Source organism: Epinephelus moara, chromosome 3 (genome assembly GCF_006386435.1).
Source record: "Epinephelus moara isolate mb chromosome 3, YSFRI_EMoa_1.0, whole genome shotgun sequence".
In the NCBI taxonomy this organism is placed as follows: Eukaryota; Metazoa; Chordata; class Actinopteri; order Perciformes; family Serranidae; genus Epinephelus; species Epinephelus moara.
In genome coordinates, this window is record NC_065508.1 from 14,340,461 (window position 1) to 14,366,395 (window position 25,935).

The 25,935-nt window shown below is 41.7% G+C and overlaps 1 protein-coding gene across 2 annotated transcripts in view; it reads left to right on the forward strand.

Moving 5' to 3' along the window:
* LOC126387380 (FRAS1-related extracellular matrix protein 2-like) overlaps positions 1-22,370 on the forward strand; it is a 75,469-nt gene extending 53,099 nt beyond the window's left edge. Inside the window, exons 7-24 of one of the 2 annotated variants that reach the window (XM_050039910.1) lie at positions 4,657-4,806; positions 4,939-5,148; positions 6,248-6,445; positions 6,885-7,049; positions 7,306-7,488; positions 9,229-9,359; positions 9,984-10,142; positions 13,299-13,602; positions 15,763-15,894; positions 16,273-16,604; positions 19,093-19,285; positions 19,398-19,523; positions 19,636-19,763; positions 19,904-20,038; positions 20,166-20,292; positions 20,833-21,020; positions 21,112-21,258; positions 21,713-22,370. In XM_050039910.1, coding sequence (XP_049895867.1) covers positions 4,657-4,806; positions 4,939-5,148; positions 6,248-6,445; positions 6,885-7,049; positions 7,306-7,488; positions 9,229-9,359; positions 9,984-10,142; positions 13,299-13,602; positions 15,763-15,894; positions 16,273-16,604; positions 19,093-19,285; positions 19,398-19,523; positions 19,636-19,763; positions 19,904-20,038; positions 20,166-20,292; positions 20,833-21,020; positions 21,112-21,258; positions 21,713-22,261 — 3,557 coding nt within the window. In that variant the 3' untranslated portion in view covers positions 22,262-22,370. The remainder of the gene's footprint in view (positions 1-4,656; positions 4,807-4,938; positions 5,149-6,247; positions 6,446-6,884; positions 7,050-7,305; positions 7,489-9,228; positions 9,360-9,983; positions 10,143-13,298; positions 13,603-15,762; positions 15,895-16,272; positions 16,605-19,092; positions 19,286-19,397; positions 19,524-19,635; positions 19,764-19,903; positions 20,039-20,165; positions 20,293-20,832; positions 21,021-21,111; positions 21,259-21,712) is intronic. The other variant, XM_050039918.1, reaches the window with a different exon arrangement.
* The last annotated feature ends 3,565 nt before the right edge of the window (positions 22,371-25,935 follow it).

The following is a 25,935-nucleotide window of genomic DNA, read 5'->3' on the forward strand; positions in this document are numbered from 1 at the left end:
CCTGTGTCTGCTGTGCGTGCGTGTTTATGTGTGCGCGACTATGTGCAAAGGTAAGTGGTGAGAAAAGCGCTTGTAGAACTCTAAGTGTGACTGCTGGTGCTCTCTCTAGCCCCATTTTTCCTTCCCCCAGGTCAAAGTCAAGTTCACTCCGCTGTTCTCCTTCCATCTATTTCTCCACTACTACCGCTCTCTTCTATTTCTCCACTACTACTCTCTCTCCTCTCTCACACTTTCTCTCACTTCAGCTGCAAAAAAAAGAGACCCAGGGGTGTCTGCTAGATTTAGTACTTTATCAGATTAAACTATACTGTACCCTGTCTCCCTGAGTGTTGTGCTCCGCATGGCTGCACACTCCGACTCAAAGTGAGTGTTGTCATCTCCTTGTACCTTTCCAAGGAGAGAGGACACTCAGACTCTCTCAGTCGGGTGCATATGGCCACAGCTGAGTTTGTAGAATTGTAGATTAGCTCAGAGTATTTCTTGGAAACCCAGTCCTTCATTTTAATATTAGGGCAGCCTTACAGTTGGTCACACTCCCAATGCAGCAGATTTGCTCATTCACTGCTCGTTTGTACGTTATGCTGTTGCTGAAGATAAAAAGTGGGCATTTCTCTCTACTTCAGGAGGGAGATTGCAGCTGACTTAGAACTGGAGGAACTTTGTTTCACCTGTTGTCATAATGTTGCACCACATTCCACTCTTAAACCATATTATTTTGGTTATAAATATTTTAATTACCAGCTGCGACAATGAAGCTACTGTTGGTTTTGTTTTCTCCTTGTGAGTCTGTGTGTGTGGTCATGAAGGCTAAATGTGGTCCTGGTGACACCTGTTGTACTGGGAACAACCTCAGAAGACGTTTTGGGAACTTTTTCAGGTGTTTATATGTCTGTCTGTCACAAAACTTTACAGGTAGGCTATATTTGAGATCAAAATAAAGGCAGAGTTTAGAGATGGGTGGGTACTGAACAAGAGGGCTGGAAATAGGGGAATGGGAGGTAGGGAAGGGGAAATTTGAAAAGATGAAAATGGGAATAGGCCAGTGTTGGGAAAGCTACTTGGAAAATAAAGTAAGCCAAGCCACCAGTTATTCTACATCAAAATGAGGTGAAATTTGAACATGTCCTCCAATAACATGACATCATCAGTCGGCCCATTGCTCTCCCTCTCTGTCTCCAACTCCTTCTTAATGCATTTCTTGGCCTCTGTCAGTCGGCTATCTGGTGCTGTCAGTAATTCAAAAACAGGATTCAGTCAATACAATCATAATAGATAAAAGACAGTACTATAAACAATAAAAATAACAGACAAAATTAAAACTTTTGTTTTTTGGGGACATTAGAACATGAACACATCCTGCATCAGTATATCCCTCTCTCCTCTCTTCCATCTTAATACTGTTCTCTGTCTCTCACCTCTTTTCTTGGCCCTTGTGTCAATTTCCCAGTGTCCACTGCATACGTATATACAGTCTCTGGGCAAGACAGGAGACAGACGCATCAATCAGAGGCAGCGTAGGGCAGGTCTTGCCACGAAAAGCCAATAGCGAAGCAGCAAGCAGAATAAACTGAGGGATTAGTATATGGTATAATGTGGAAGTGTTTCCCTCGTCTATACATTACTTAACCCTTAGTTTTAATATCCTCACTTTTATCCTGCTGCACGTCAGAGCTTTTACCTGGGAAAAAGAGCTTGTAACTTTTGTGGACGCCACAGCGCTACTCTGTCAATCAATGAACTTTGCCACTGAAAAAGTATTTGACTCAGAAAATAGTGACGCTACAGCCACACCACTGAGAAATGCTGTTAAATTTGTGACTTTGCTACTTGTAGTTACGCTGCCCAATAATAGTTGCATGTTTAAAGGGATAGTGCACCCAAAAATGAAAATTCAGCCATTATCTACTCAACCATATGCTGATGGAGGCTCAGGTGAAGTTTTAGAGTCCTCACAACACTTGCGGAGATCCAAGGGGAGAGTGGGTAGCAGCACAACTCCACCTAATGCAGGCTGACGGTGCCCCAGATTAAAACGTCCAAGAACACATAACTGAAACCACAAAATATCTCCATACTGCTCGTCCGTAGTGATCCAAGTGTCCTGAAGCCCCGACATAAAAATTTTGTTTTTAGCCTCATTGTAGCCTGTAGCTCTAACTGCCTCTCTGGGCACCGCGCTCACATGTGCGAGACCAGCGAAAGCACGTGAACACACATGAACGCGGTGCCCATGTCTCACGGTCTCACGCAAGTGCGCACACGTGAGCTCGGTGTATAGAGAGGCAGTTAGAGCTGCAGGCTACAATGAGGCTAAAAACAGAGTTCAAATTACGTTTTTCCAAACAACTTTTTATGTCGGGGCTTCAGGACACTTGGATCACTACGGACAAGCAGTATGGAGATATTTTGTGGTTTCAGTTATGTGTTTTTGGACGTTTTAATCTGGGGCGCCATAAGCCTCCATTAGGTGGAGTTGTGTTGCTACCCCCTCTCCCCTTGGATCTCCGCAAGTGTTGTGAGGACTCTAAAACTTCACCTGAGCCTCCCTCGGCATATGAGTGAGTAGATAATGGCTGAATTTTCATTTTTGGGTGCACTATATCTTTAAATCAGTGTGTGAGCGAGGTTGAATGGTTTTAAAGGCCTGAGGTGGTAAAGCTGTCCAGTATTTCACAATAAAAGGAAAAACGTGGGAAAAGTTAAAAAAAAGAATAAACATGATTTAGAACATACAGTATCACATGTATGCTTTTTAATCCCAGGTACCAATGGAAAGTCTGCAACATAAAGAAAAGCACACAATGCTCCAGGCTAATATTTATAGACAATGTTGTGAGATATTATTAGTCAACCTTACTCCGAAGGCTGGGGCCCTGCTTCAGAGGACAGCTGAGAATGTTTTGTAAACTGTATTTAAAGGCGCAGTGACACACAAATGGCGACAGACACCCACACATAGTAATTATCACAATTTGGCTTTACACCTTCCCCAGCCCTCACACACACTTCAGAGTGCTAAACCACAGGCGTGGCCCCGGAGGGGAGAGAGGATGCAGTTCTCACTCATCAGTCATCACTCAACTCCCGTTGTGGTGTCAAGAATTTGTCGTCCCCGGGAGCTGTCGGGACGTGTGAATGCAGACATGTATATATTAGCACTCGAGCAGAAGTTTCCACTTCCACAATGTGTGCCAGATTGCCTGCATAGTGTTTACAGATATGCTTCATGTTCCCACTACCATTGAGGCATGCATTAATGCAATAATAAGCCTCCAAATAAACCCACTTACCAGCCTCTGCATTGTTTACCAGATTATTTGGTTAGATGTTTTTCCCATGTGTTTCTCCCACCTACACAATCTGTAATTTTCCTTTTACTCTGCCATTGTGCAAATACACAAATTCTATTTGCATTACAAACCAGCGCTACATCTGCTAGGTGAAGCAGAGTGTGTAGGAGGAAAAGGTATGAGAGAAAGACAGATGCACCAAGTCTTTTGATGGAGAGAGAGGACACACTTGATGTGTGATACTCGTTGGGTATTGTGCCCTGGGCTGTCACTTATTCTGTCAAATTGAGAGTTAAAATGTAACTGCAGTAAATTTTCTCATCCCCTTAGTTATGTACACTATGCTTAGCTTTTGTTATCTGGCCCAGTTAAAGTATATAAATAAAATATGAAAGTTCATATATCAGCAAAGTAATATTCAGGGAGAAAAAAAACATCTCTGGACTGCTTAAGTGTTTGATCATGACACAAAAAAAATGATAATACGCATGCTATTTTTGGATTATATGCCAGAATATAAGAAAGGAGCCAAGTGAGAGAGAGTGGCATCTTAAAACGGAGACAGAAGAACTTTTATTCTGTCAGTTTTTTTGGACTTGATGGCAGGGGGGGGTTTGTGAGAGATGAAGCTGTCAAATACACATTGGACTGCCTCCACTTTGCTGCCTCAGGAAACAATGCCAGTTCAAACAAGCCTTTGAGCAGTCTAGGGGGCCGCTTTCTCTCTGTCTCACCATCTCACTATACCACATTCAGAGAAAGAGACACACCGCACACACTCATAGAGAGGCCTTGTTTTTCACTGCTAACTGCATCTTTTTTTTTTTTGTTGAAAGTACTCAGTGGTTTCCGTCAGAAGAATGGTAACAATGAGGTAGGATGAGAGGCCAGGAAAGGTGGAAAGGTCACGCTTCCCTGTAGCTGCCGCTGTTTGACCTCCGTGTCTGGCTGTTGGCTTTACAAATGAATCATGTCAGACTGCGGGTGGCTGCTGACAGGTCTAATGTCACCACAGGTGCGCACATAAGGAGGGGAGACAATTAACATTAACACTTAACAAAAAGTACAATAACAAAGTTGCGAAAATGAACCCTGCTACAAAGGTGGGTCATTTGAGGTCAAGGCCATTAAACAGAATTCGTCAGGTACAAAAGTGCCACTATTCATATTAACTATGAGTAAAGTTTCAAAGCAACATGAGATTACTAACAGAGCTCTTAAAAGACCAAATCACCAGTGCCCAAATGTGCACTGATCAAAAATAAAATAAAAGCTCTTAAATTTATGGCATAATAAACAGCATTATAAAAGATTCAACAATTACTGCAAATTTAATTATTTCCTCTTCTCTATCTTTGCTCTCCAGCTCCAGTGTTTTACTTTGGAGTGGCTGTGTATCATGTGGATGAGAGTGATGGATACGTGGAGGTCAAAGTGTGGAGGACAGGAACAGATCTGTCCAATACCGGCACTGTCACCGTCCGCTCTCGCAAGGCCGAGCCTGTCTCTGCAGAGGGTAAGCTCCCAGTCGTCGAGTCAAGTGCTGCTTATGATTTCTTATCATCCGCAAGTGTTCTGTACGTCTACTCGAAGTCTTATCATTGTCTTTTTTTCCCACCCATCGTCCTGCTCTCTATCCCTCCTTCAGCCGGCATTGACTATGTTGGCATCAGTCGTAACCTGGACTTTGCTCCTGGAGTCAACATGCAGACGTTCAGGGTCACCATTCTGGATGACCTGGGACAGCCAGAGCTGGAGGGGATTGAGAGCTTTGAGCTCGTTCTACGTATGCCAGTGAACGGCATCCTGGGAGAACCTGGGAAGGCTACAGTCTTCATCAATGACTCGGTGTCTGACTGTAAGTGACCTGATCTTCTAATTTTTTGCTACTAACCATAAATCCTGCATGGCACTAGGGATGACAGTGTCAGTCTGTCAGTCTTACTGTCTGTCAGCCTGGACGGTTTGTACAGATATTCATGGGCCCCAGAGAATGAATCTTAAGTTTGTTGATCCCCTGACAATTCCTCTAGCTACACCAGCAGGTTCACATTTTTTGCTTTTAGTGAAATGTCTCGACAGCCTTTTGGTGAAGATATCCATGGGGCCGAGAAGATGAATCCAAATGAGTCTGATGAAACTTGTTCTGTCAAATCTACTCGATGGATTGGTACAAAATGTTGTACAGATGTTCATGTGCCCCGCAGGATGAATTGTAATAACTGTGGTGATCTTTGGCTTTTCATGTAGCACAATCATCAGTTCTTGTCCAGTACTTTGGAAGTTTAGGTTTTATGATATTCCCGTCATCCTCAGCATGCTAACACTCTAAACTGAGTCTTGGCACATGGTGCATGTTAGCATACTGACCTTAGCATTTAGCTCAAGGCACCACTGTGCCAAAGTACAGCCTCACAGCTGCTAGCATGGCAGTAGACTCCTGTTTTTCTTTGTATAATCTGCATGTTTGATTGTATCTTTCCATGATAAATGTGCTATATAGATAAAATATATGTTATTAGTGATTCTCAGGTCATGGTAATCTTAAGTGCTATATCCTAGGCAGCTGGACTTGCTTTTAAGTTTCTTGAAGACATTTCACCTCTCATTCAAGAGGCGTCTTCAGTTCTCAAGCAAGTCCAGTTGCCTATGATAAAGCACTTAAGGTTATTAATGAAGATTTCTGCTCCAGGTGCTGACAAACTGTATAAAAACCTTACTAAGTACTGTCTTAGAAACATGTTTTTCCAGCTTGTCACGATATCTTGTTTACTCTTCGGTTTAGCTGCCTTTCTAAACACAACTTAACAATTAATTTGTCACTTTTCTTGTACTGTGTATTCGTGGTTTCTGTTTGCTGTGCTGTTTGACTTGCTTTTTGACATCAGCCCAGACAGCTTGGGAGACATTATTACTCACTTTTTCATATGTGACTGAACAATCTTGTTGACTGACAGTGCCAAAGGTTCAGTTCCGTGAGCCGGTGTACACTGGGGAGGAGAGTGACGGTCAGATCACAGCAACAGTGTACCGCAGCGGTGACATCAGACACAAATCTACTGTTCGCTGTTTCACCCGTCAGGGCTCTGCGCAGGTCGCCTCTGACTTTGATGAGCGACCCAACACAGAAACATCTATCATCACTTTCTTACCAGGTATTTCATTAATCACACAAGCACATCACACATTTTCACTTCATTTCTTTTTTATTCATCTCTTGTCTTGAGAATTGACACCTTTTTAATGAAATAAACAGCTCTAACAAAGAAACAGGTTTGTTTTTTTGTCACACGTTTTTTTGCAAAACCAACAGTAGCTTGCAGATATTGCAAGGGCTTGCAGATTTAACTATATTCCACACATTACCTGCTGGGCTGTCATTTTCAGTATTTTCTTTTCTGCAAAATGTGCAAACAGCTTCGAAAAACTCAGGAGGAATTGAACAAAGGGTTATGTGGGTTAAAGTTATATAAATAAGATGTCATATGCTGTAAAAAGAAAAAAAAAAAGAATTATTCCAGAACTTATTCTGTCCTTTCTTCACCTCAAATTTCTTGACATGTCTCGTCATCGCCATCCTGCTGTACACTCTAGGCGAGGCGGAGAAGCAATGTATTCTGTCACTGGTTGATGACACGCTGTACGAGGAAGGAGAGGAGCTGCGGTTGGTCTTAGGGAACCCGAGGAGCGACTCACAGTTTGGCGCATCAGTGGGAGCTCTGAATGAGACCCTGGTGAAAATCAAGGACACAGCTGACAGTAAGTGAGATGAAGAGGGGGAGGAAAACAGGAATGGAATATATGGTAAAATAAAAAGCAGTTATCCCAGGGTTTTATAGAATTTATCTGAATAGTGGAGGAGTTAAGGCGGATGAATATGAAACATGGTAAACGGAGCTTTTGAACACATATGGTTTTAAATAATAATTTCGGGAGTCAGAATTAAAGGTTTATTTCCATGATCCGACAGTGTGTCAGCATTTATTACATTTTTCTCTTGGTCTGTGCACCTCAGAGCCCATCATTCGTTTTTCGGAAACCAAGTTTAGTGTCAGTGAACCGAAGGAGGCCGGTGCCGTGGCAACTGTGAGGATACCTGTGGTACGGGTGGGTGACACATCAAAGGTGTCAGTGGTCCGCGTGCACACCAAAGACGGGTCGGCTATCTCAGGAGAGGACTACTACCCTGTGTCTCAAGGTAACCCTTACACACATCCTATTCAAGCTAAACTTTGCTTAAAAACCCAAAACTAATGAAAATTAAATAATGCAACTTTTCAGAATCAAGCTGAGGTTAAAGAACATTATGATGCAACAGTAATGTGACTTTGACAAACAGCTCACACTTGATGTTCTCAAGAGTTTATGATAAAGTCAAGAGTGTGAACCAGTGGATGCGTCCAAAAATGTAAAACATCATCAGCATGGTTTGCAAAAGTAATTGTTATTTGCACAAAATAGGCTTAACCCTTCAAAACCACTCCTTTAATATGTTAAATACATGTCCTAAAACAACATTTATAGCAGCACCAGTGCTCCAAAAATGTCACATGTTACCTTATCTGGTAACACTTTACTTGAAGGTATCTACATAAGAGTGACATGACACTGTCATGAACCTGTCATGAACATTATGTACATGTCTTGAACGTTTATAATTGCTGTCATTAAGTGTCATTCGGTTTTTGTAATGACAAGTTGACATTGTTTGGGTTGTCTTGATTATGACAACTTGACATTAATCAAAGTGACATTACCAAAAGTTGTCTTTGTCATTACAAGATGACATTAAATTTGTTTGGGATGTCCTGATAATGACAACTTGACATCAACCAGGATGACATTACCAGAAGATGTCTTTGTATTAATGTTGTTATTATAAGGACATCCCAAGCAAGTTTAATGTCAACTTGTCATGACAAAGACAACTTCTGGTAATGTCACTTTGATTAATGTCAAGGTGTCATTATCAAGACAACCCAAACAATCTCAGCTTGTCATTACAAAAAACAAATGACACTTAATGACAGCAGTCATAAAGGTTTATGACATGTACATAATGTTTATGACAAGTTCATGACAGTGTCATGTCATAGTTATGACAGTGTCATGTAGATACCTTCAAGTAAAGTATTACCCATTATCTTTATTCTTACTGGCCTGCAGATGTATTTCTGGTAGATTTCTGCTATGCATTTACAGCAGCTACAGTAATAAGAAAGGTTTTGAAACAAGGCTCCCTATAGGAGTGTTAAATTAATGAAAGTGGGCATAGGGATTTATCTGGGTGAGGGTCATTGATTTCTAATTTCATCCCAAGTGGGGAAAGGTAATTTCTGCAATAGTCCAGTGGAGGGTCATGTAATTTTTAATTGAATTTCAGCATACTTCATGCTTTGTCAGCAGGGTGAAGTCTTCTTCGCCGTCCACTCGGCTTTTAGCGCAGTGAACCTTTCTTAGCTTAATCAAGGCCTGAAATATTTATATGAATACATTCAGTCTATTCAAATCATACCTGCCTACCCACCGTTCAAATTTCCCAGCAGTTTCGAATCATGCAGCGTTGAATTTCTCATTTTGCACAATATTTTCTCAGCGCAGCACATTTCCAATGCAAAGCTCTATTACTTACCTCACTAGAAGATGGACCACCTTTGGCACTATGCAAATGCAAAACCTGCAAAGCTTTTTAGTTAAGTGATACCTTCCTCTGAAGCAATAAAACATGAATTGGGCTTTTTAGATTTTTTTTTTTTACTAAAATAAAAAAGGTAGAAAATTGGCCTTGATGTCACCAGACTGCTTTTAATCACGACAAAACCATCAAAAATTACTCCTACAATACATTACACTTGTTCTAATGATGATCTGTTGTTTTATATTCAATTAGTCAAGTACATTTAAAACTGATTTTCCTGCTGCATGTGTGTGTTTCCAGACATTGAGTTTAAACAGGGGGATAAGGAACATATGGTGGAGGTGGAGGTGCTATTCGATGGCGTCCGAGAGATGAGGGAAGCCTTTACTCTCCACCTGAAGCCTGATGAAAACATGGTGGCTGAAACTCAGGTTAGCAGTATGTTCCTGCCTAACCACAATGCAACAAATCACACTAAATCCAAACTGGCGGTTACTGCAATCTCAGCTTGAGGGGAGAAAGAGAAGAGATGAAAAACTTTTTTATTTCTTTCTGATTTGACCCATTTATCCAGGTCAGTCCCACAGAGACCAGGGATCTCTTTTACAAGGGTGTCCAGGCCCAGACAACAGAAGCACTTTGCTGTAGTTGCAGCCAAAGGAGCAAGGAAAACATTTCACAATAAATAATAGATTATCTGCAGAAGAAAACAGGCAGAGAGAAATGAGAGAAAGAAGAAAGAAGCAGAGACTCAGCCATGATTGTGAGATTGTAAATCCAGGTCTGTCATGACGTGACTCATTTCAGTGATAATAATTCACAGTGTCTTACACAAACAGCACTGCGTTAGAGTAGGTCTCATAATATTTATTTTGTTTGCTTGTTTTTTAAAGATTACTTTGTAGATCTTTTTGAAAGTGTCAGGAAAGGAGGATGAGAGGGGGGTGAGATACACCAAAGGGCCGTGAGTTGGAATCAAACGCAGGCTGCTGCCCAGGACTCAGCCAGAGGTCCTCCCATTCTCATTAGTCTTAAACCTCTTTTCTCTGGAACAGGTAACTAAAGTGATAGTTTACATCGAGGAGACCAACAGCATGGCTGATGTCACCTTCCCCTCTCTGCCTCATGTGGTGTCGCTGCTCCATTATGATGATGTCTCCAGGACAACAGATAACCTCCATCCACCAGCTGGCTACCCTGTCATCTGTGTCACCGTGAGTCAAACTGAAATCTTTTGGGTTTTATTGCAAGTCGCTCTACAAAAACAGCTCACTCTAGCATCGCCCGGGAAACCCTAACTTGGCAGTTTAATTTGTCGGCTTTTCCTGTAATGAGGTAGCAGGGCCTAATCAAGACCCACATCCTCTGGGAGTAGAAAGCACATTGTTAGGACCCTTAGGACCTGTACTTTTCTTCAACCAAAGTTAAGCTGTCCTTCCAGAGTTGGCCAGTCTGTCCTTAAAAGACACATTACACAGTTTAGTAGGCCACAGTCCTTGTGCTTTCAGACACAGGAGAACCACTTCCACTCTTGAATATAGGCTCAGGGAGACACTTAAATGGATTTTCGTGATGTGTTAAGTCATTTGCTTCTCAGGTGACTGCTGGGTGTGCGTGCGTGTTTCCCTGTGTTGTGGTCAGGGGGATGAAATGAAGCAGTCTTGTCAAAACTGAAATGTTGAGTGCTGCATCAGAAGGCTCAGTGTCAACAGGTTTTAAAGGATATCCATGGAAACAGTTCAAAGCTTAGCCCTCCTCCCCATGTCTCAGTCTTTCTAATTACTTGTGCAGTGCCTGTCTGAAACATGCCTGTGCGCAATGGGCTGATTGCTTGTCCACCGCCAATACAAGCCTTCTCAGTTAAAGAACGCAGCAAACATTGATTGGTTAACATTGGCTATGAGGCAGGCAGCCAGACAATGACATTGTTTCTACGTCCAGTAATGGTCCAGTCATAACCTCTCTTACATACCAGGAAATAATGATCATATTATTACTATGAAAAATACAACATTTTCTGACAATTTATTTGTTTGGTTGTGAAATGGTTGTAATCAGACGGCCGCAATGTGACATCCACTCCACGTCCAGAGACTAGTATTACTCAGCAACCTTTTTTTATGCCTCTGTACCAGCTATAGCCATGGCCATGTTTTCGGGTTGTCCGTCCGTCCGCGTGTCCAATTCTCGTGAATGCGATATCTCAAGAATGCCTCAAGTTTGTGTTTTCAAAGTTGGCAGATTCATCCTCTTAGACTCAACAATGAACTGATTAGGGTTTGGTGGTTAAAGTCCAAAGGTCAAGGTCTCTGTGACCTTGTTTGTCTTACTCTTGTGAACTCAATATCTTAAAAACACCATGAGGGAATTTCTTTAAATTTATACAAATGTCCACCTTGACTCAACACTGAACTGATTAGATTTTGATGGTTGGAGTTCAAGGTCACTGTGACCTTTTTTACCTACTCTTGTGAATGCGATATCTCAATCTCATTCAGGGAATTCGACACAAATGACTTCTTGGACTCACTGGTGAACTGATTAAAATTTGGTTGTCAAAGGTCAAGGACACTGTGGCCTTGTTCATCTTATTATTGTGAATGTGATATTTTAAAAATATCTTGAAGGAATTTCTTCAAATTTGGCACAAATGTCTGCTTGGACTCAAGGATGAACTGATTAGAATTTGGTGGTCAAAGATCAAGGACCCTGTGACCTTTGTAGCTGTCTCACTTGCGTGAATGCAATATCTCAAGAACCTGTTGAGGGAGTATCTTCACATTTGACACAAATGTCCACTTTCCAAGGTCACTGTGACCTTGCGTCTATCTTATTCTCGTGAACACAAAATTTTAAGAAGGCCTTGAGGGAATTTCCTCAAATTTGGCACAAACATCCACTTTGACCAGATGTTCTGTGCTGCCAGGTTGAAGATGTGTGTGAAGCATCCACATTTTGGAATATGTAGTTTATTTGCAGTAACATCCATATTTGAAGCATGTTTTTCACTGTTTCACTGGCGACATATGACTCTGGACAGACTTGGTTGTAAACCGCATCAACTGCATTGACTAGTTCACAGAGGCATTTAACATACTGAGTCATACAACTGTGCTGTAGTAATTCTAGTTGAAATTAAAAAAAATGTTTATGCCACTTATGTACATGTAAATTACACTCCTGTGTCATCATTTTAAGACTGTGGTGTTTTTAAAAACCAAAAGTCTTTATTCAAGCTGTCTTTGATGGCACATGGGAGAAGTAGCCTTCAGAGCTTTTTGTCAGAAAATCAGGTGAAAATCAGTGTAAAGAGTGACAAAGTCCACTTAGATGGAAAGTCATGGTGGATGAAAAGGGCTTTCACACAGGATACTGGTGTTTGAGTCCCCTGTGGTACAATCTTAATTTATTATTTGGACATTATAACTTTGAATTGCTAGGAAGCTCAGGAAGGATGTCCAACTGATGGCTAGGTAACGTCACAGCTGTATTGGAATAAACGGGACATCTTGATTAGACGTTCAAACAGCTGTCATTCAGTGTCTCAGTGTTTGCTGAGAAAGGGTGAAAAGTAAAGCAAGATGGCGTTTGCCTGGTGGCCCCCAGATTGCTAAATCGACCTCGTGAAAAACACATCCAAGTTGTGGCTCTAGACAGTTTCAGTTCTGCTTGGCAAAGGTTTCAATGTCTAAACAGGTGTGTAAGTTACAACCACGATTGTAAAGTTGAGCATCAATTTCATTTGGTACTATGCCAACGATAATGTTATTAGTGTTATACTTTAGAATGGCAAACTTACACATTTTAAGCGGAAATGGCAGAGTGGCACTTATCCTATAGGCTATACACCTATACTCGTTGATTTCAGGGAAGTGAAGAAAGGTTTGGTTGTACAGTTACTATATGCAGCATCAAGCAGCAAAAATGATTTCAGTCTGCAGAGCCCTAAGGCCCCGTCCCTGCTACTGCACAGAGCGCTGCTTGCTTGGCCATTCAAAGTTTTTTAAGGTTGAATATGTTGTGTGTCCAAATCTCACCAAATTCCTCAATGCATGTCCTTGAGTCCTTGGCAATACACTCACAAAGTGTAGAGTGAATGAACGGTTCTCTTAGATTAAAAAAAGCCACTTTGAGAGCTTAAATACAGACACATAACCTCCTTGGCAAAGGTAAAAAGACATTTTAAGAGCTAAACTACGAGAAAACCTAACACACTGAAACATCTGGATTTCCTTGGCAACAGTTGCTTACTCGTTTGTATTCTGCACCTCTTTCTCCTTTTGTCCTCTGGCATCTGCTGTATCTTTCCCATCTCTCTGCTGTCCCTGCCCACCCGCCCACTCATGCTCTACTCCTTATCCATCCTCCAGGCTTGCAACACGAAATACCCAGACTACGACAAGACAGGCTCTATCTGTGTCAGCGAGCACATCAACAACACCTTGACCCGATACCGCTGGCTCATCAGCGCCCCAGCTGGCCCTGATGGCGTCACCAGTCCCATGAGAGAGGTGGACTTTGACACCTTCTTTACGTCCTCTAAGATGATTACATTGGACTCAGTCTACTTCCAGGCCGGCTCCAGGGTCCAGTGTGCTGCTAGAGCCGTTAATTCTAATGGAGATGAGGGTTTAGAGCTCAGCAGCCCCATCGTCACTATCAGCCAGGAGGAAGGTGAGGAGAGAACAATAAACACCCATCCCTATGTATTATGTTGCCAGTTTTCTGGAGGAGGAATTGAACAGGGATTTGGCCCCATTTTGCTAAGAGAACCAGAAGGGCTTTGTTCTTCAAGCATCATGTTCAGGAATAGTGCTTTTGAATGAACAGTACATACTGTACGGTACAGCTGCATAACAGGCACATGAAAAGAAAAATGTGCCTAAAAAAATGACTGAAAAACATGTTTTGATAATGCAGCTTTCTGGTCACGGTTTGTTCTGTGTTTTTCAGCATTATAGGACTTATAAAGCAGATGACAAAAAGTGTTGAAGAAGTATTCAGATCCTTTATTTAAAGATCCACTGTGTAGGATGTCTGGGCATCTTATGGCAGAGTTGGTGATAATATTTAGAACTACATTTTCGTTGGTGTATAATCATCTGAAAATAAGAATTATTTTGTTTTTGTTACCTTAGAATGAGACATTTACATCTACATATAGAGCAGGTCCTCTGCTTGGAGTCCACTGTGTTGTTCTATAGTAGCCCAGCACAGACAAACCAAACACCGGCTCTAAATAGGGTCACTCACGTTTTTGCGACAGCCACCGTGGTTCTCGTACACACTTAGCACATGGGAGAAGTTTCAGTTCTGCAACTTCACTGCTAGATGCCACTAAATCCTACACACTAGATCTGTGTGGGAACAGTGTGTAGGATTTAGAGGGATTTGGTGGTGCCTAACGGTGAGGATTGCAGACTGCAACCAGCTGAAACTTCTCTCGGTTGAATTATTAGCTGAATTATCTGCAGAGGTCTCCTCTTCTCTATCGGAAATGGACCATTTGATTAAAACCAGTAAAAACATTGAATAAAGCAGTTTAGTGTTACAAATCAGAGTTTTTACTCAGCTGTTTGGCACATCGGAGACTGACCACCATCCCAGCACCTGCTGTGTGTGCTCGCTTCTCTGATAACTTAATGTGAGCTCACCTTATTTCTGAACCAGACATTCAGGAGGCTTTTACCATGACCTGAATTGTCCGCAGAGGTCTCTCTCTGTCCAATAGAACTGGACTGAGTGATCGAAACTGGTAAAAACACTTAATAAAGCAGGTTCATGTTAAAGAAAATTTAAATGAATAGATAAACAGTGTTTATCTGATGCTTTCAATGTGGAGGGGCTGCGAATTACTGTGGCTGGCAAGAAAACGTGAAAACTTGAATGACCCTTTCTAGAGCCAGTGTTTGTTTTGTCCATTCTGGGGAACTGTAGAAACATGGCGGTGCAACATGGCAATGTCTGCAGTCGAGGTCCCGCTCCCTACGTATTTATAAACGGCCCATTCTAAGGTGGCAAAAAGACGATTCCTATTTTCAGGTGATTATATACTGAAGAAAACATACTTGTTTAATTATATTCAATTTTTGCCAATATATCCCCCTAAATCCTACACACTGTTCCTTTTAGTAAAAGTAACAATATCACAGTGGATAAATACTCCATTAGAAATAAAAAGGCCTGCATTTAAAATGTTACTTGATTAAAAATTTAAGTATAAAAAGTTAAATATACTTAACGTATCAAAAGTAATAGTACTCATCATGCAGAAAAATGTTATAGTATTAAGTATAATTTTATTGGCTTATTATTGCTGATGCATGAAGTTCTAACGATGTGTTTCAGGTCATCATATGTTTTGTGTGTAAAATCTTAATCTACAAAGTAATTAGTAGCTAAAACTGTTAAATAAATGTCTTAAAGTAAATATTTCCCCCTGAAAGTATAAAGTGGCATAAAACGGAAATACTCAAGGATCCGAGCTCTCACTCTGTCCTCAAATGCTGTTGCTACACTATCACTTATGCTGTGCTCACTCCACCTACACATCCTGAATGCAACAAGTTCAGGTACACGTCTCAAGCTGCTCGCAGGGTATTCTTAGAAATGTGGAAATCACTACCTGACTCAGTGATAGTTCGGGCAGGTTATGAGAAAAATGTGTCTAACGGTATATTACAATAAATATAACAATGTAAAAATAACTGAAGGTGGATTTATCACAGCTGTAGACACAATAAGAGCCATTTAGTTTGTCTTCTTTCCTCCAAAGCGATGCAGTCGTGTCCTTGTGTTCAGAATCTCTCCTCTCTGCTCCTCTGTTATATAAAGGTATGTGTCAACCACGTAAGATGGGGACCGTTGGCGCCGAGCCTTTCTCTGCCAAGCTACGCTACACTGGAGCAGACGACCCGAAACACCCCAACCTCATCAAAGTGACTGTCACCATGCCTCACATAGATGGTAGGTAGGAGCTAGAGGCAGGACCACAGATGAAGCGAGGTGTAATGTAGTGTGTGTAATATTCACGTCCGTGGATCCTCAGGAGCGTGACAGCCAGAATGTAGATCTTGCCGGGTTGTATCGAACCCCGCTGTAGAAACCCTCCAGCACACCCGCTACTTAACATTCCCTCCTTGATTTTTAATCAGTTTCCTTCTGCCTCGTCTCCTCCAGGTTTCCTTCTTCCTTTTTTTCGGTTGCTCCCCTGCTTTTCTTTTCATCACTTCTCTCACTCAACTATTCCTTTCCACTACATTTTTTTTAAAATAATAATTTCTCTCTCGGTTTCAAAGATAGTTGGACACAGTCGGAATCACATCGTCTCTTTTCGCCTCGCAGGCATGCTTCCGGTCATCTCCACCCGCCCCCTCATGAACTTTGAACTGACTCTCAGTCCAGATGGAACCCGGGTCGGCAACCACCGCTGCTCCAACTTGCTTGACTACAACGAGGTCACCACAGGTCACAGCTTCATCACCGCCTCGACGCGCAGCCCAGAAAGCATGGGAGACACAGCGCCCTATCAGTTCAGCAGCTCTCTGCGGGGGAACAGCACACTGCGCTTCTACAGGAACCTCAACCTGGAAGCATGTCTCTGGGAGTTCACCAGCTACTACCACATGTCTGAGCTGCTTACAGACTGCGGAGGCACCATAGGGACTGATGGACAGGTGTGTGTGTTTGTTTCTATGTACACTTGTCCACAGTGTATAAATTCCAATCTAGGGTTTGTGTGTACATCTGTTTGACTGTTAGCCTTTGTATGTGTGTGTGTGCCCACTGTGTGTTCAGTCTATTTACAACATCTGAATGAAAGGGGGTCGCACAGACAGGACGGCACCGAATCTGTTTGCCTGTGTTTTACGTCTCATTCGCTGCATGTTTGCGCGCGTGTTTGCCAGCTTTGTGCCCCGATGTGTTGATTGACAACTTCTTGTGTGCATGCATCCATATGCATACAGAAACATTCACACTCAAACAATGTATTGCCAACCTGTCAGTTACTCCCCTAATGCTCACCACTGCAACATGAAGCATTAAAGCTTAGATTCACAGGAAATATGTGAAATCATGAAGGGGAAGGCATTTTATTTGGAGTCTTTCATACATTGACTACACCTACAGGCTGTCAAGGTTAAGAGAAAATCTTAGTTACCTATCATGCAGCTTTTCTCAGTTTTTCTTTGACTTGCTTGGTGGCATGTCAGTTGAACTCACCAGAGAAGTCAGCTGTTTTGGCATTACAGTATGTGCCGGCTGTCAATTAGACGCTAACCAACTTCCACTGGCTGTTTGCTGTCGTTGCATCATTGCAGCAGATGTTGCAATTATTGTTTGTGTTGTGTACTGTACAGAGCCGCAGTATTCTCACGGTTCTTGTTGTTATTGTGGATTATGAGGCAGACCCTTGCTCCCTGGCTCATGTCCTGCTGCTCTTTTGTGTTCCTCCAGCCTTTGATCTGTGAGCTTCATGTTGCTGATCAGACTGCAGAGTGTGTGTGGTGCTTTATGTGTGCATGTGTATGTGTGTGTGGCGCTTTGTGTGTGTGAGAGAGAGGAGAGAGGGAGAGAAGGAGATGGAGAAAAAGTAAGAAATTAGTTTACGTGTCCCCAGTCACAGCAAGAACGGCTTGCACACATAGTTACACATGACGGCCGTCATCCTCCAAGACCTCAAGTCCACTTCGTTAAGGGAGATCACTGTCACACTGTCACTGGGGTTATGTTTTTTTTTCCAGTGCGTGCCAAAAGAGGAAAAAAAAGAAGCAGTCAGAACTTCACAGCTCTACCACGGTGCATGAATCAAACCGCACGGAAAGAATTAAATAATTCAGCTACCTTTCAAGAAGAAAAGACCAAAAAAATAATGTTAAAAAAACATTAGATTTTGACTGTAATAATCTTGATTGGTGCTTTATTCTTGGTTTTTCATGACAGCTTTGTTTTGGTCTCCGTACTGTCAAGTTGTTTTCTATGTCTGGGGAGAACATGCACTAATTAAAAGGTTGAACTCACTAGAAAAGGAAAGACCAGGATAGTTTGAGACGATTGTTCTGTTCCGTGCAGTATACATTTATTTTAGGAGGTTGTTTTAATAAAGTTAACATTGAGGTGGTTTGTCTCTGAGCTAGCAGTCATTTAATTCCTCATTTGGATCCGCGATTGCACAACTTACTCTACTGAGAGACACTGTAGTGGATTGGGGAGGTTTCAGTCTGTGTGTGCAGTGAATTTCAGCTCTTTGGTGGAGATTCTCTCTGTTTGCAAAGATATTACACCAGACTCTTAATGTAGTGCTGCTTTGTGTTCCACTGTTATTTTAGAAATAATATTGGATGTTGTAATATATGTACTCAAGTGATGAAGAATAGTTGATGAGAGACACGCCGAAAACATCTTTTGCCAAATTGCTTTTCTTAGTTTGTTTTGTCAGTTAATCTCCTGCCCGGCAATCATTTCAGTAATTAACAATGCAAATTGACACGTTTTCACTTCAAGTCAAACAAAGATAATGTGGCGCATTTTCAATCTGTTTCTAAGACAAACTTTGGCTTTGTCAAACTTGTGTGGGCCCACAGTTCAAATCTGTCAAGTCTCACATAGTTGTCGATATAATGTTGGTGAGCAGAGACACCTAGTGGCTGCACCCATGGAACTACATCTAAGAGTACATCTTAACATGGGTTTCAAGTTACATAGGATATTAGTATTTTTATTTTCGGCTTGCAAAATCAAAGTAAATGTGATCGGGCTTTTAAATACTCTTAAAAACGTGAAACAGAAAAACAAGATAGAACAGAACAATTCAAGCCCACGTCGCTGCCCACTGCTGTTTCTTGTGCACAACACAGGAAGACTCTTCTGCTTCTTTGACAACACTGAGTAGGAGTGAAAGAGTTCAAGCTCCTTGTGGAGGAGAACAATGTGTTCATCTTTTACATCTTCTCAGCACTTGTTATAGCTTGTCGACCTACAATCACCCATTATTGTCACACATAGTGAGGATTTCTTGCTTACAGCTTCGACCTTAATGTCAAGTAAATAAACAGTGTGCATTGTCGGTAGTGTTTTTTAAATACATGTTTCTTTATGAGCCTATAATAGCTGTTTTTGAAAGCCCTAGTTCTTCACTCATCACTTACTGAAACATCCTTACAGGTGCTGAACCTGGTCCAGTCCTACGTGACCCTGCGGGTGCCTCTTTACGTGTCGTACGTGTTCCACTCTCCCGTGGGAAGTGGCGGCTGGCAGCACTTCGACCTGCAGTCAGAGCTGCGCCTCACTTTCGTGTACGACACGGCCATTCTCTGGAAGGATGGCATCGGCAGCCCCCCGCAGGCTGAGTTACAGGGTAAGCCCCCAGGATCATGAGAACGTTACAGTTTGTGTTTCTGGACGTAATATCACAGACATAAAACAACTGGTTTTGTAAAATCGGGTGTGTTTGTATGTGTGTTTGCCAGGTGCGTTGTATCCAACCAGTATGCGCATCAATGAACAGGGACGTCTGGTGGTAAACTTCCGCACCAAGGCTCGTTTCAGGGGTCTGTTTATGGAGTCTCATTCTGGAGGCAGAATAAAAACAGCTGGTGAGACTGTCATCAATTTGTAACCTTATCACTTTTGCTTTTCCTTAATGATAGTTTGATAGGCATCATATTTGGTTTTGTTAATTGTACTCTCTCAACTTTCATCACCAAGCAGCCTCCATGTCCTCCATGGTGATGAGTGTGGACCACCCCGGCTTGACCTTTAACCTCACCTTGGTGAGGAGTGAGCCCACCTACAATCAGCCCGTCCAGCAGTGGACCTTCACCTCTGACTTTGCTGTGAGTATGATGCATGAAATTTGTTTGTGCTTTGGTGCACGACCTGAAACATGCGCTGTGTAAATCTGTGTGCTGATGGAGCAGCTGGACGGACAGATACAGACTGATGTTTGAGTATTTGTCCTCTTTGCTCCGCACAGGTCAGAGACTACTCTGGGACTTATACAGTGAAGCTGATCCCCTGCACAACAGCGCAGAATATGGAATACACTGTTCCACCTGTCTGCAGTCCCAGAGAAGCAGTCACCTTTGATCTAGACATCAGATTCCAGCAAGTAAGGCAGACTTTTTTTTAACCTTAAGATCCAACAGTGACATGTTTCTTTGTTCTGGGAAGGTTTGTTCCTATCTGTCTCTCTGTCACTAACTCTCTGTCGTTCTCCGTTTTGCACCCACCTGTAGGTGAGTGACCCGGTTGCAGTGGAATTCAGTCTGAACACTCAGATGTTCTTGCTATCCAAGAGGAGCCTGTGGCTTTCTGATGGCTCTATGGGCTTCGGGCAGGAGACTGATGTAGCCTTTTCTGAGGGTAAGTAGCCTCTAGCTACATCTACAGACTTTCAGTGCAGTGAATACTTAAAATGTTTTACATGTGGTTGTAGATGTTTTATCCCATTGTCAACAGGTGGGATTTGTTTTGCATTCTGTCAGTTTTTGCAAAGAGTGCCAAGAGTTTTTAGATTGATTTTCTACCTTCCAAGCAGACGCTACTTTACATGTCAGCATACTGTGGCTAATCCATCACAGTAGACATAACATCAAGTTTTTTAATTTGTTAAGTCATACTGTTGTGTGGTATTAAAGAAACTGGCATCTGATATTTAAGCCTAAAAGTATTAAATTAACAAACCAATCCAGGAAGACACCCAGTATGCAAACATGGGAAGGATAAAGTGAATATGGTGCTTTTTGTTTGTCCTTGGTTGGTAGAAAATAAGTTTAAAAGCAATGCACATTTTTTTGTGTACTTCCATTACATAGTCTGTCCTCCTTGGATGTATGTACTGTATGATTTGTAATAATGATTTGGTGTAGGCTTAAGGAGTCATCTCTTCTTCCTTTTTTTCAGGTGATACAATCTACGGCCGTGTGATGGTGGACCCTGTGCAGAACCTGGGGGACTCTTTCTTCTGCAGCATAGAGAAGGTGTTCCTCTGCACTGGTGCTGATGGATACGTACCAAAGTACAACCCGACCAAGTTTGAATTTGGCTGCCTGGCTGACTCCCCGTCATTACTCTATAGGTTCAAGATCCTTGTGAGTATTATTCAGATTTTAATGTTGCAATTTCAGTACGCAGAGAAATACAAAATAATAATTTTTCCCTCAATTTAACACACCTCACCAGGACAAAGCCCAACCGGAGACTCAGGCACGTGTGTTTGGGGATGTCAGCTTCAATGCTGTGCTGGCGGTGGATGATCCATCAGCCATGTCCCTTGTCAGACAGCCCGGGTCTGATGGCTTTAGGTTGGATTCCACAGCCATGTTCCAGGTATTCCTTATCTTACCGTAACACTTAGGCAATGACAGATTTTTATTGTGTACCAGCAGCTTTAGTAGTAAGTGTAACTTTGTCATTCATTGTATAAAACTTTTTAGTTTTACTGTGTACCTACTTTTATGGGATACAGTTGAGAAACATGATGGCTTTTCCACTCCACTATTGTATGTACAGTAGTGTATGTTTTGCTTTCAGTGGTGACCACAATGGACGTAAGACATTAGGCTGTGATTTGCTCCTTGGTTATTGTTACTAATGCTGTGCAGAGTTGTTGTATTTTTAATCATCAAATGCATTCAATCAATTCAAGATTGGCAAAGTGCACTTTTGGCAGAAGCACACAGTGTAATGAGTCAATTTAGCATGTAGATTCCATCTTTTAATGTAGATAATTGTTTTTAAGCTCGTCTGTTTGCCAATTATGTAAATGTTGTGCTTTCCTCAGGTTGCGGCAGGCCGTGAGTGGTACATTCACACCATTTATACAGTCCGCTCCAAAGAAAATGCTAACAGAGGCATTGGAAAGCGGAGCCTGGAGTACCACTCATTTGTCTCCACGAGCAACAGTCTTGTCTTGACCCCGTCAAGCAGCAAGGGACATCGCTCCAGGAGGTCAGCTGGTGATGAAGTCCCAGAGATGGCTGAGGATATTGGAGCAGACAACAACCGTGGCACCAATATCATGCACATCGCTTTGGACCGCACCAAGCGTCGGGCAGGGGGGTCGAACGAGCTGTTTACCGATGGGCTGGAACCCAGTGAGCTGAACGCAGAGGAGGAAGAGGAGGGTCTGGTGACTATGGTGGGGGCACTGGTGGGGCTGCTGCTGACCATCCTCGTTATTGTCACCATTGTACTGGTGCTGAGATCCAGACAGAAGGATGGGAAGGAGGGATGGAGGGAGGGGGTGCAGGAGGTGGTGAAAGGCTCTGTCAGTACGGAGCCCATGTTGGTGGTGAGGATGCAAGACTGCCACAACAGCTCAGAAGTCTGAGCGACGGATGCGTGGATGGACAGATGGACAAAGGGATGAAGAGTATGTGAGGGCTTTTATAAAATTTTGGATTTTCTTTTCTTTTTTTTTTTTTTACTGGTATTACTTTCATAACACCAAAAATCTGAGATTGATCATATGTGTTATTGGGTGTGTGTGTGAGAGTTTGTGTGCCTGTTAACAGGGGGATTTCTACAGTATTGGATCCATTACATACTTTGATCACTGCATCAGAGAACAGCACAGAGGACAGTCCTACACTCCGTCTTCACTTAACATTCACTTGTGCTGCTAGTAGCATGGTATTTCCTTTCTCCCTTACTGGCTTTATGGTGTCAAAGTGCCTGAAGCAGCTTTATCCCTTCAGGACAGTCCCAGTCACCGAGAGCATTTTTTCTCATAAAGCTAGTGTCACGCAGGCCAAGTCAGAGATTTAGTGCCGTGGGTTTACCTCGGGTAAAGGGGACTAGACAATGTCAATGTTCATACTGGAAGGAATAGTTCACCTCAAAAGGAACACTCAGATGTTATCGACCTGCCCCTGTGTCAGTCAAAACTTCCCTGAAGTTTGTGAGCCCCGGTACTTCTCTGTGTGTCTGCTAAAATATTAATGGTGACAAGACCATCTTTTATACAACTTGCAGCGGATACAGCAGATTTCTGCACACATTGTGCAGCATATTCAAGTAGTTGAGTAGCTTAGCGATTGCGTTATGGATGCAAAGTCCAGTGTTTACATTATAATCTGATTTACTGTCCCCAAAGGTGTTATAAAAGTCATTAATTGCAGAGGATGGTGCCATTTAGGAGAATATTGGGAGCTGAAAGGTAAATATTGAGCCCATATAGGCAAAGTGTTTGACTAGAAATCTTTTAAGATTGTGCTGCGTGAGTAGATTAATATTCAGTCTGGGGAGAACTGTGCCTTTAGGCCTAAAATTTTGTCCTGAAATATTTGTTGGGACAGTCAGTGTGGATAACACAAGATGCCGACACCTGTTTCTTACGTGTGAACTAACCGTGCAGAAGTCTCTTATCATAGTAATACCACTTATCCTTTTATTCATTCATGTTTCTGTGTTTTGTTTACCATTTGATAAGGAATGTTGGATGTATTGAGCATTTCTGTTGCTGTTGAGTTGGGTTTTTCATGTGTTTACAGCTCGTCCCTGCTCCTGTTACCACAATGTTTACTGCTTTCCATCCTCGCAGTGTTGTTGCTCCATTGTGTGTCGTTGTATTTATTCAAAATATCTCGGGCACAGTTTTTCTTTCTTTTATTATTATTATTTTCTAATAACACTGGTTAAGGTACGTATGTATAAAGACACTCATCTCAGGAGTTCTTTCTTTTAAAGACAATGGACCGTGTGTTGTAACACAATTTACTACTGTTGATGACTGAAGAGAATCTCTGCAGAGCCACTTTCCACTTCTGTGTTACACTGCTGATAAGTGTGGTGCTGTGAACATGCAAATACTGTATCCATATCCAGCGATTTAACCCCTTTTCTTCTCACATTATGTTCCTGTAAGCTTTATTTGTCACTAGTGCTGTGTGGGATTTCAGTGTTCTGAGTCATGATTTTTTTCTTTTCGAACAAAGGATGCAAACAAAATAGCTGCTTACAAATCGGTACGTCACCAAGAAAAATATTACCTTCGAGGCATTTGATATAATGTCTCGTTATTTTGTTGATATCACTGGTGAAATATCTTGTTTACATGTGTTGTTAAACCTGTGTCTTACTCTGCTATGGATATACAACATGCTGAGATCAGTGTTCCTAAATATTTGTCTTATTATGGTGTTGTCAGTCATCATTTTATAATTATTTCCAGTGTTTATCAGGGCTAGCAAATGTGATGAACATGAGCCAGGAATCAGTTGAGGTGTGAATCAGCGCGGGATGTGACGGTTTATACAGGTTATAGTCTGCTGAAACCCGGCTGTGAATTTTTTTATTTTTCTCGCCCTGATGAATTCGGAAATAACACCATGTCTGACATCGAATGCACTTTTTGAGTCACATCCCTCACATGCCAATCCAAGCTATGCAATGTAATGTATATTCCACAGCCAGTTATCCCCATGTATATGACAATTTTAGCACAAACAATCAAACTTGATATTCAGTTTGTGTCTTTTTTATGGGTTTTATGTATATGTATTTAAGAATAAATATTGTTGCTTACTGGTTGTTGTTGGTTTACTCAGTATTTATGCAGAACTGTGGAGCGGATGGATTATTGAATGGGGTCCAAAGTGTCAGCCTGCAAAATATCACTCAAATTAACACCTACCAACCAGGAGGAGACACAAAAGCACCACAAAGAGCTGCAAATGAACCGCAACTTGACACAAAATAACTATAAAAAGGGGCAAAACAACCATATAGAGACACAAAACGACTACAAAGTGACCAAAAAATACACAATATTGACACATAAAGACACAAAATGTCAAAAAGATGCGTAACGACTACAAAGAGACAGAAAACCTCCGCAAAGTTTCTGTGTCTTGCTCCTGCAGAGGTGGTGGGGCTCTTGCATATCTGTGCCCAGGGACTCATTGTCTCACAATCTGCCAACAGAATGAGGAGAAATGAGGACACAAGATTTGATTGGACTTCACTGCTTTGAGACTGGGCATACTTGAGACCTGAAGACTTGAGAGTGGAAAGCAAAAACATTTAGATCTTATGTCGTGGCTATATGATTTCTTGGATAAATGAAAAATAACATACTTACTGGCAACATACTTTGAATATTTGATTATTATAAAGCACTTGGTCTCAGCCAGAGGTGGGAATCACCAAGTTGTAAATTATGTCCCCAAAGGAAAATCATCTGTTTTTATCTAATAGGATAAAGTTTTCCATCTGTTCATCTCAATTCAGCCATTTTTTGCAGCAACAAAATGTATCTAGTGGACTGAAAAACCAATTGATTACATTATTCCACTAGGCTACCTGAAGTTTAATTTGTATTTGTAATATTAATCATTTATATAATAAAAAAAAAAAACTTGGCAATGTGTGACGATACAATATTGCCACACAAAAATATCACGATACTATGCTGTATCAATTTTATCCCCCCACCCCTAGTCTTAGCTATGTAAACCGTGTCTACATTTTAACAGTTAGCATTTAGATGGGAAACTTGCAACTCATTTTGCAACATGTTCTGATTGACTTGGGGCCTGACTTGGACTTGGCCCTAACAAGTTAAAAACAGCTCTGTTTATATGCATACCTCACATGAGCACATGCATTTGGACAACAGTAGTTTTATTTGATTTTGAGGGAAAAAAGTATTCCTAGGGACAGTTCAGTAGTTACGGGATATTGGTAGGGGCATGACCCAAATTCGATGTCCTTGCATTTCTAAATACGTTCATAGGCAAATCATAATAGGAGTAAAAGGGGAAATATGCTATATTAGTGATGTAATGGAACACATCATAAGGCTACACAAAACTATGTCAGCAGCCTCTGTAAATTCATAAAATAAAAGTGTGATTTCACTGTCCTCGCCAGATAAAAGCCTTGTCACAGAAACTTTTTCCCCCCAACTCTTTTTATTGGAGTTTTCAAAGTTAAACAAACAGTGGCAGTAGTATAAAAGTGAAAATAGAAATTCTTGTACAAAAACATGGAAAATATTCAGCA